We start from the raw sequence: 11,522 nt of genomic DNA on the forward strand, positions 1-11,522 counted from the left end.
GCATTTCGAATCCATGGCCCCGCCCCGCCCCGCAGGAGCCTTCCACGTGGGTCGGCGCCCTTTGCGCCTGCAGTCGCTTGCGGCGTTTATAGGTGGCTTTCTTACAATCAGTGGGTGAGAGTATATAGGCACGGGGAGCTGGGGATGCCCAGTGTGAGGGAGTTGTGGCTGTATAATGTGTCTCCCTTGAAACAGGGTAGGGCTGGTCTTACCTGGGAAATGTGACCTCCTTCTCCATTTTCTCCTGGAGCAGGGCAGTTACTTCCCTTCCAACAGTTGCCTGTGAGCAGGGAAGCCTGTGACCTTGGGGTTGCAGATCTATCCGGGTGCAGTGGGATGTTAGGTTTGTTTAGCTGTGATGATGGCTTGGGAAATATGCAAGAAACATGGTAAGGGGGGGTTGTTTTCTTTCTTTAACAGTGCTAACAGGTTTTCCTCAGTTGATTCAATAAAAGAGATTCCCCCCCCAAAAAAACAAAACAAAACAAAACCAAAAAACAAAACCCTTGCTCCTCATGTTTTTGGACCATCACAGTTACAACATCTCTCCAACACTGTTAAAAGAAGCAAGGTTGATTTGGTAATGTGTTTTGTTGGACTAACTACGTGATTGGGAGAGATGTGTTAAACAAGCTGTTGGACTCTGTGCGAACTTAGGGGCTGGAGAGATGTCTCAGATCTGTCTCTAAAGAGTCAGATAAAGCATAAGCTAAATAGTAGGTAAAACAATCGTTTTTGTTTAACTCCGTTATGTAAGTGAAAAGTCATTTGCAGAAGGGGAAGAGGGCAGTAGAGCAAAGAAAATTAATTTGAAAAAGCTAGAAGCCAAATGAAAGATAGTTGAACTAGCTGCACTTAATGATATAAAACAGGACTGCCCCAACTTCTGAAAGTGGCTGGAGGCCACAGGCCCTGGCTACCTGCTAAAGGGGCCGCACCACAACTGGAGGCCTATATGCTGTTAGGGCTGGATACCATGCAGCCTGGGTTCCCCAAGCCAGAGGGTCCCTTTGCTCATAGGATGTCCTGCCTTCAGCTGTGGGGGTAGGAAGCTGAAGTTGAGAGGGAGCCCAAACACTGCCAGCTAATAGGGATGAGCAAGGATCTGCTCTGGTGAGTGTACCCAGATGGGCTAGTAGTTTTATTTGGGCATTTATGGGTGCAGATAGAACTGAGAATTTTCACTTGATCTGGCCACAGAAAGCAGTTAGTAGCTGTGACTAAACACAAGAGCACAGCTGCAGACAGCTTAAAATGGGATGAAAATCTAACCCCTCATTGCATGAAGTATCAGATAAAGCAGGAGTGAGCAATTATTTCGGGCAGAGGTTCGCTTACTGAGCTTTGGCAAGCCATCAAGGGCCGCAGGACAGGCAGCCAGGGGCAGATAAATATTAATTTTCTAAATTTGGAGGGGGGGCTTGCGGGCCGGATAGAATGGCATGGCGGGCTACATTTTGCCCACCCATGAGATAAAGACATTTAAAAATGTAGCATCTTTTGTAACTTGCGTCTGGCCAGCTCCCAGCCTGTCCCCATTTTCAGAATGGGAGGTGGTGGGAAAGGGAGCAGAGAGAGTTCAGTCTAGGGTTTTTCAGTCCTGGCATAGTGTGGGGCAGGTGTACTGGAGCCCCCTGGAGGGGGACACTGCAGTTCATTCACCGTACCCTCCAGCATCAGCTGGGGAGCCCCAAGAACAAGCTCCCTTCACTGCTTTTCTTCCCTCCCATTCTGAAAACAGCAACCCCTGGCAAAGAGCCCTGGTCATTTTTATGGTAACCTGACTGCAGGCTCCCAGCCCACAGCTATGTTCCCCCCTCCCCAGAACCAGCAGTGAACTTCTGTTTGGTCTCGGGTAATGTAACTCAGAACGCTTTGCAGGAATCATTTGGAGTTACAGCTGAGAGCTGCATTTCTGTCTGCACCCTGTTTCTATTTACCCATGAGGCATGGGTGTGGCTGATGGGAAGGCAAGAGGCCATGAAGCTGTGCTCTAGGGAGGGGCTGTTGAAGGTTTGGCCTGCAAAGCCACAGGGGCATTAGTGATGCACCCTGTCTTTTACGATACAAGCTAAGGAGCCCAGTGGATCAAGGTAGGCAAAGTGGGGCACTATGGAGAGAGAGAGAGGGAGAGTGAGGAGGCTGAAACCAGACAGAAAGAACAATGCCTTGCTTGAGGCAGAGATTGGGCCAAACCAAGGCAGCCTGATGATCAAGAGAGCAGAATGAAGCACCTAAGGCTTGTCCTAGTACTCTGAGGGCAACCTCCCATGTCTATATCATCATAAAGGCCTGGCAGGAAAAGATGGGGCTGTGGCTGGAGAGTCCCAAGCAGGGGGGAGCAGGAGTGGTGCAGCAACCAAAGGGCATCGTGGCCATCTTCCAAGGTGGATCCTGTTAAATCTGTTGCACCAAGTTTTGAACCTGTTTAAATTGTCAACCTCTACAAGGTCCTGTGGCAGTGAGTTCCACATGCTGTGTTAAAAATAATTTCCTTTCATTTTGAAACTACTTCCTAATAATTTCCTTGTGTTCCCTAGTTCTACTGTTGTGAGAAATGTTAAACAGTATATCCCTATTTATTTCTCCACATTACTCATAATTTATACATCTCTATCGTATCACCCCCTCCCCCCCACAATCATTTTCTCTCTAGATGAGCAATCCTAGTCTATTTAGTCTGTCCTCACGGAAGCTTCTTCATGTCCCTAATCATCCCTCTAGTCCTTCTGTGTACCTTTTCTAGTTCTACTATAGTCCTTTGGAAGTTGGGGAAACAGAATGGCCCAGAATAGACAGTATTCAAGGTGCAGATGTGAATAGCAGTGACTGTAGAGTCATGTATATGTATCCCTTTGCACTTAACAGCACTGAATGTCATCTACCAGTTTGCTGCCTGTTCGCTGAGCCTGGGCAAAGCGGCAAGTATTTGCTTTGGATTCAGCCAATTTGGAGGGACAACGATTCAATTCGGAGATTCGAATCACTGTCCGGATTCGATTAGGCCAAATCAGATCCGAAGTTTTGGTGCTGCTTCGGAGATTTGGCCATAGACTAAACAGGTGCAGCAGTCCTTACCACGGTGGACGCAGCTGCCTCTGGCTGGTAAGTCTGTTGTGGTGCGGGGAGGGATTGGGGCTGGGACAAGCTGCCCAGCCGGGGTGGGAGGCGTGGGTCTTTTTGGGGGGGGGGTGCGGTATGCAGGCACAGCAGCGCTGGGAGCAGGGGCTATGCGCTGCTGCTGCTTGTCTAGTTGGAGTGGAGGGAAGCAATGCAGGCGCGGCTCACTCTGGGCAGAAGGGGGCAGGCAACAGCAAGGCATAGACCCTGCTCCCAGTGGTGCCGTGCCCGCATCCTGCGCCCTGCTACCCCGGCTGGGCAAGCGGCGGCAGTGCCTCTCTCTCCTCTGCTTCCAGCACTGCCGTACCCGTATCAGTGGTGGGAGTGGGGGCTCTGCCCTTCTCCTGCTGGCCCAGCTGGTGCGGGGGAGCGGGCACTGCTGCTGCTGGCCCAACAGGTGTGGGATGTGGGGGCGGCACCGCTGGGAGCAGGGGCTATGCCCTGCTGCTGCTTTCCCCTTTCTGCCTGGAGTGCACCGCACCCATATCCTGCCCCCATCCCGCTTCGGCTGGGCAAACAGCAGCAGGGCATAGCCCCTGCTCTGAGCACTACTGCGCCTGCATCCCACTCCCCAAGTCCCGCACCCCCTGCCCTGACTAGGCAGCTTGTCCCAGCCCCAGCCTCAATCCCTCCCATCCCCCTCCGCAGACCACGACAGACTTACCAGCTGGAGGCAGCTGTGTCAGCGTGGTGAGGACTGCTGCCTGTTTAGTCTCTGGCTGAATCTCCAAATCGGCTGAATCTTTCTGAATTGATTCAGAGGCTTCCGATTCGATTCAGCACTTTTAATTGGTCTCCCAATTTGATTTGGATTCAGAGATTCAGTCACCGAATCAGGCCGAATCGCCTCCTAATCAAATAGGCTACCAAAGCTTCAGACAGCCCTGCTGTTCACTCAATTTTACTTTTTCAGTTTTACTTCCAAGGAACTTGTGCAGTTCAGCTTTGTTTTTTGCCACCATGAATAATTTAGAGGTATCTGTAAATTTGGCCTCATTATTCTCATCCTTTCCAAATTGTTTATGAGCCTGTTAAACAGCATAGACCCCAGGGAGACCCTACTGCTTATCTCGCTACATGGGCAACTGGTGCCTCTTGAGTCGGGGGACACGTACCACCCCCCTCTCTCCCCCGACACCAGTCAGCGACCGGTGGCTGATCACACTGACCAGGGCAGGGGTCCCCTGCAGCCACCAAAAAGTGGCTGCACTGCTTCCAGAAGTCCCACAGCCACTTCTGGAAGCGACATGGCCGCTTTTGCTGGCGGCCCCACTCCCTGGCCAGCGCTTGTAGGGGGGGCACTGGTGCTCCCACCTGCCCCCTGCCTGTCACCTAAACAGGGAGTGTAGCCTGACAGGAGGTGCAGCAGCGCTCTCGGGGTGCATGTGCACCCTCTAACGCATCCCAGTCTCACTCTATTGTGAGAAATGACCATATACTTATTCTTTGCTTTCTGTCCTTTAGCCAGCCTTTATCAATTTTCACTAAGAGCATAGTTGTAGTTTAGGTTCATCCACTTAGTTTTCATGTGGGCACTTAGGACAATGGATAAGATGGATTACAATCTGTGATAGATATGGAGGATCCATGGATGCTGATGGTTTCATTGTGGGATGTATGTTTTGTGGTTCAGCAGCTATTACCCTCCTATTCTCTCTTAAATTAACATCAGTTTTCTAAAAACCATGACTCACATCTGTATTGGCCTGCAAACAACTACAGAGGGCAAACCCACAAAGCACCACACTTGCCTCTGTATAGCTAGGAATCTTTGCAAATACACCAAGAAAGCTGTAATCTCCAGCCAGGCCCTCAGATACCAGCAAATTTCTTCCTGAAGCAAGAGAATTTATTCTTAGGACTGTTGTTTGCTTGTATGCAGTTACCCTGAGGAAGTTACCTTCAGGCTTTTGCATTGAGGCTCCCTGTATCAGCACAAATCTGTTCATTTTGCTATAGCCATGTAAAACTGTTGAGTCTTGTTCTGGTTTTATTTATACTGGGACAGTAGCAGGAAGCTTCAGTTATATATTTTCTGTCCCTCCTTATGGGGTCATCAGGGATGTTGAGGCACAGGTACCCTCACTACCTTTGTCAGGTGTTTGATCATGCCTCCTTCCTCTCCCCCAGGGATAGGATTGCTCTTTGTGGATTTTATTTATTAAATGGCTTAATGACTCCCCTTTCCTCATAACTATATAGTGCTGCAGATGACTGTATCGTTGTGCTGTTAAACCTGGTGTGGAAGAGGAAAGGAGATGATCTAGCTCACAAATGAGCACCCAGTCTCCCTATAGTTGCCTTCTGCTGCTCCTGTTGTTCCTCTCTACCTGACGATCTTCCAAGGTCCCTTCCGGCCTTACAATCTATAAATCTACCAATGAAATTGCAGAGCCTATTCCCATTCTACGATAAAAATAAACTTTGCAGTGTTATTAAGAAGGGGAAAAAGGGTGGAGGAAAGATGGAAAGCTGTTTTTTTTAATATTAAAACAAATTCATTTGGCAAGAGGAAAGATTTGGGACATGGAGGATAGAGAGCTCTCTTTTTTCCACAAACTCTATTTACCATGAGGTCATGATTACTTCTGATTGGTTGAAGACCTAGATTTTAATGTGTAGGCATGAACAAATTATTTTTAGTGGGGATGCTTGGTTTTGGAATTAATTTTCACTAACAAGCCAGCAGAGCCAAAGCCTACTGTCATTCAATGAATGTTCTTGTATTTTGCTTGATGCTAGTAATCTTCAGTTATATATACAGTTATGGCATAACTTTATGCAGCTGTGAATCCATGTACTTTTTAGTGTGTTAATGTCAACAGTGAACCCAAAGACTGGGGGTTCCCAATGTTTTGCTTCCTGAAGAGCCATTAGAAAGGGGCAGTCCTGGTTGGCATACTGCATCAAAGAGGCTTGCAGGTCAGTTTAGGAACCCTTGCTAGAGACCATTGTGTTCATTTTGTTTTATACATTTAAGAATTATGGTTAGCAGAAAACTTCAACCAACAAATTGATTCCAAAGAGCATGTTATACAGTCTATGTTAAAACTTTAAAGGCATTATAGAAAATATTATTACAGTGTACTACCTAAATTTGTTTAAGGGCATTGTCCATAGAAGCCTGTGTTTTCAGTTCAAACTTCCTTTGTTCATGCAGGTATCAAGCTGGGAATAATTTTCAAAAGCAGGCCAGCCTTGTTTCATTTGTAAATTTTATGGCATCAACAGTGAACAATTTATAAACTGAAGAACGAGGACTTTGGTTCCACCAACAAATAGATTACAGTTCACAGAGCTGCAGTATGTTTATGCTTATTTACCCCACTGAAGTGCACAGATTGACCCTTCTGTGTCATTAAAATCAAAGAATCATAGAAAATTAGGGTTGGAAGGAACCTCAGGAGGCCGTCTAGTCCAACTGCCTGCTCAAAGTAGGACCATCCCCAATTAGATCATCCCAGCCAAGGCTTTGTCTAGTGGGGTCTTAAAAACCTCCAAGTATGGAGGTTCCACACCCTCTTGGGGTAACCTATTCCAGTGCTTCACTACCCTCCTAGCAAGATAGCTTTTTCTCTTGCTGCAACTTGAGACAATTGCTCCTTGTTCTGCCGTCTGCCATCATTGAGAAGAGTCTAGCTCAGGGGTGGGCAAAATATGGCCTATGGGCCAGATCCAGCCTGCCAACAGATTCATCCTGGTCTGTGGGTAGGCGGCTACTAATTCATTAGATCTGGCCCATGAGCAACCAGCAGCTCCAGCTCTGGCTGCTGTGTGATGCTAGGTGGGACTGTTTTTCCTGTGCTGGGTGGGCAGGTGGGACTACTTCTGTCCAGCAGCATCAGCTCTTGATGCAATGGCATCATCTGTGTACCCCGGCATGGGCTTTTGCTGCAGCAAGCAGGCAGCAGTGTCACCTGTGGATTCTGTTGGCAGGTTCAGGAGCCCTGATGGAGAACCTGTCAGAGGCGTCCACAGCTGACACCATTGCCCTCCTGGCATGACTGAAGTACCTGCCCAAAGCTCCATCCCAGAACCTGCCAGTGGCATCAGCTGTGGACCCAGGCAGGAGCTTCTGCAGCGACTTCATCAGCTGTGAACATTGCTGGTAGGTTCTGTGTCAAGCCTCTGGAACCTGTTGGCTGTGCTCACAGCTGATGCTGCCGCCTGCCCTCCATGATGCAAGTCCACATCTGGGTTCACAGCTGAGCATTGGGGCACCAAATGAATTACAGCTCTGGCCAGGTTCTGGAGGGAGTGAGAGCTAGAGAGAGAACAGAAGAGAGAGATGTTTATGGCCCTCAGCATGTCACCAAAACTCATTAAGTGGCCTTCCAGTCTAAATAATTGCCCACCCCTAGTCTAGCTCCATCCTCTTCTGTAACTACCCTTCAGGTAAGTTGAACGCTGCTATTAAATCCCCTCTTAGTCTTCTCTTTTCCAGACTAAATAAGCATAGTTCCCTCAGCCTCTCCTAATAGGCCATGTGCCTCAGCCCCCTAACCATTTTCATTGCCCTCCCCTGGACTTTCTCCAATTTGTCCAAATCCTTTCTGTAGTGGGTGGCCCAAAACTGGAAACAGTATTCCATATGTGGCCTCATCAGTGCCAAATGGGGGGGGTGGGGTGGTAATCACTTCTCTTAAACTACTGGAAATGTTTCAAGGATATCTCTAAATAGAATATGGGCATTCATTAAAAATCCAGAGATTTACATTGGTTAAAATATGCTTTTAAATGTTAATCACAAATAGAAACAGCTGCTACCCAGGAATCCAAGGTCAGCCTGTTCTTGAAGTGCACCATAATCATAAGCAAGCAAAGTTGTTTAGGTAGATGTGATATGTTTTATTAGACCAACTAAATAGTTGGAAAAAAGTTCTTGAAAGCTTATGGGCACAAACACCCTATGTCAGGCATAGGGAAACTCTGCCCTATGCCTGACGAAGGGTGCTCGAAAGCTTGCAAATAACTTTTTTTCCAACTATTTAGTTAGTCTAATAATAAAAGATATCACATCTACCTAAACAACCTTGCTTGCTTATGTCCTTAGACCAACACAGCTACAACCACCGACCCTCCAAAATCATAAGCCAATTTAGCAAGAGAGAACCCCTTCCAATAGTCCCTGCCTTCATCAGTTCCTCAATTTGGCTCTCTGCTTTTATCTGTTCATTCTTTTTCATGAAATCTGTCAACTTGTTCTCATCAATATCTGACCCAGATGCATGGAACCTGGTGAAAGGAGGCTCTAGAACAGGGGCGGTCAAAATATGGCCCACGAGTCAGATCTGGCCCGCCAGACCATTTTTCTGGCCCACGGGGCCCATAAAAAATTTAGAAAATTAATATTTATCTGCTCCTGGCTGTCTGTCAAAGATGACAGGAGACAGGGGTAGTAGGACCCAGGGGAAGCTGGGAGCAGGGCCCAGCAGCAAGGCCTGCCGTCACTGCCCTACCCCCTCCCCTCCAGCTGGAAGCCTCTGCCTAACAGAGGCTTCTGGCTTGGGACCCTGGGGCTGTTTCCGCTTCCCTGCGTCTGCATGCCTGCTGCCGTGCTGTGAGCCCTGCTGGCACTGGCCCTCAGACACTGGTGTGGGCCCCACACTCCCATCTAGCTATTGCTGCGCTCTCGTGCGCTCACTCATTGCCACCCCCTTGCAACTGCCATTTCCCCACTTTCCTGCCCCGCTGCTGGCTGCTCTGGCACTACGTGGTTCCTGGCTGCATCGCCAGACCGTAGGAGCACAGAGCCCGTGCCAGTACCCGGGGGCTAGGAGTCGGACTGTGTGTGTGTGTGTGTGTGTGTGTGTGTGTGTGTGTGTGTGTGTGTGTGTGTGTGTGGGGGGTGCGCCCCGCGCACACACCCCCACAACTCCCCTTGCACTGCCATACACGCAGATCCACACTCCCCAGCCACCCTCCCTCCCCACATGGCCCCTCATAAACCCCATACCCCACCTATCCACCTACAAAACCCTCTCATGCACAACCATGGCCCCCCACAAACCTATACCCACCCCCATGCTTCCCATCCCCCCATAATATACAAGAGTAAGACTTCATTTTAAACTATTGTGCAATCACCTCCATGTATACTACACAAATGAATGTGAATCAGGACAAAAAAAAAATTTAATCAAATTAATGAAAGTTGTAGATGTTAAATTATTAGAATGTAGTTTGGTATTTTTCTGGTTCCGAAATGGCAAAACTCCTTGCTGAAAGGAGTACTTCCTGGGCAAGTGGAGGGACTGCTGGTAGCAAAGGTCAGGGGCTAGGGGACAGGACTTCCGGTCACAAGATGGTGACCGGGGGTGAGACACCTGTCAAGGGTGAGGACCTCAATATCTTGCCAAAACTCAATAAGTGGCCCTCTGCCTGAAATAATTGTCCACCCCTGCCCTAGAACTATTTCTTCTTAGTGTGCTAGGTATACTGAAGCCTGTGCTTCCTTACAATCTCCTCTAGAGGTCTAATACACAGTAAACAGGAGAGAGAGTCTTCAAATGGATAGATGAGTAGTTAACCAGTACTACTTCCTGCGTTCTCCCAAAAAATGCTTTGTAGCAATTAAAGAATAATTTTCCCTGTTTTGCCTGATCTATATCAAAAGCTGCTTAAAAATCTAATAAAATTATTGTCCACTAGCCCATTGCCAGCAGAACATTAAAGGTAAAATATTGACATTGTCTTTCTACCATATTTGGGTGCAGAAGTAGATGGAATGGGTCATAGGACGACAGAGGAATCTAGTTGAATCTTAAGGCATATTGATGTGAACTCATAAGTTATTTTTGGGAGTATTACTAAATTTCACATGTGGAGATAATTTGTGATTTCAGTCAAGTAGTGACTTCGATAGTTTGTTTTAGTGGTTATCATTTTGGTTTTCTAGAGGGAGACTAACAATTTCAGTTTGTGTAGAAGTACTAAGAGTTCCCTACCGTGTGGTACATGTATGGAATTTTTTGTCAGGTCATAGGTCACTGATGTGACCAGTGAATCCAGAATTTCTGCATTAGAAATTAAATGAATTACCACATTTGAAGATAGTATGTTTGTGTACTCCTTGTTTTTCATTGGTCTTTTAAACAAATAGGACTTGTCAAGTCAATCATTAATTTACTTAATAAATTACTGACCCACTGCCACTGCTAGGAGTCCACCTTCTGTCCTGCACCGCAAAGCACTAGATGATAGTAAGGTTATTTGAGAGAGAGTGAGCCGTCTACCATCATTCCTGGCCAGATTTGCCACGGAATAGCTTTTACAGCCTCCCTACTCCAGCATCTGTTAACCAACTGCTCCTCTACAGCTCATATTTTAACTGAACAATCTGACTAAAAAAATAAAGTTGAGATTCTGCTTTATGAATGATTCTGAATTGTGTTGCAAATTCCATAACTACCAAATATATTGGGCTCTGTGATAAGCTGTCAACTGTTAATGGCTAGATTAATGGCCAGTAGGATTTTTATTGTCTTGCTTATCATATATTAGAAATGTGCATAGGCTGCTCTACGTGAAACATGTTCTGTTAGTATTTTTGTTTTTCTTTACCCATCTTAATACAAAAAAATCTATGTGTAATTATCTTAATTAATTTGTATGCACCTCAGAGTAGGGACTCTCTTATTCCTTGTATTCAGTTAATACAGTGGGTGCATTTAGGCACCAACATTGCTCACAGCAGTAAATAATTTCTGAGATTAGTTATATATATTCATAGCAGGTTTTGAATGTCAGTCATTGCAGCTAAGGTAAATATAATAAGATTATATATGAAGTATAGGGGTAGACTTTGGATCTTCTTGATAAAATAATTGTTGCTTATGTTTCATGTCCCAGGAAACAGCATGGAACGAAGCCATGTGGTAAAATCCTGGTGTCTAAATGGTTAAAATCACTATACTATTTTTGATCCAATATTGCTTCTTAAGTTTTATAAAGAGTAGTGTAGAGGAGCCTTGTCTTCCAGGACTTAATTACAGATTCTTAAACAAAGGATTGCCCTTTGCATTGTTCTAACGTAAAAAGTAGTAGTTTAAATTTACTGTATTTACTCAGATCCGAGACAAGGTTTTTTCTTCATTCAGCATAAGGTAAAAATGCCCCTCATCTTGGATTTGAGTATGGGGGTGGAGGAGTGAGGCAGCTTCTGTGGCTCTGACTCCAGCATCAGCGGAGGCTTAAGGCTGGAGCTGCAGCTGCTGACCACCTTCCGCCTGCCCCCACCTCCCCAGCCTGCCCCTCCACAGCCTCTGCCACAGCCCCCACACCCCTCACTGCTTACCATCTGTCATGGCTCAGGCCCCATTCTAGCATGAAGTGCAGGGTAATTCTTGTTCTGGCCCAGCCATGCAGCAGCAGTTAGTGGCAGCAGGTCTGGTTCCAGGACA

General features: G+C 46.8%; 1 protein-coding gene across 1 annotated transcript in view; it reads left to right on the top strand.

Annotated features, from left to right (window-relative positions):
- Positions 1 to 267: 267 nt before the first annotated feature.
- The window catches only part of BOLL (boule homolog, RNA binding protein), an 85,321-nt gene continuing 74,066 nt past the window's right edge, over positions 268 to 11,522 (top strand). The window contains exon 1 of the mRNA XM_006035467.2: positions 268 to 389. Coding sequence (XP_006035529.1) covers positions 387 to 389 — 3 coding nt within the window. The 5' untranslated portion in view covers positions 268 to 386. The remainder of the gene's footprint in view (positions 390 to 11,522) is intronic.

Source organism: Alligator sinensis, unplaced genomic scaffold (genome assembly GCF_000455745.1).
Source record: "Alligator sinensis unplaced genomic scaffold, ASM45574v1 scaffold1229_1, whole genome shotgun sequence".
NCBI lineage: Eukaryota > Metazoa > Chordata > Crocodylia > Alligatoridae > Alligator > Alligator sinensis.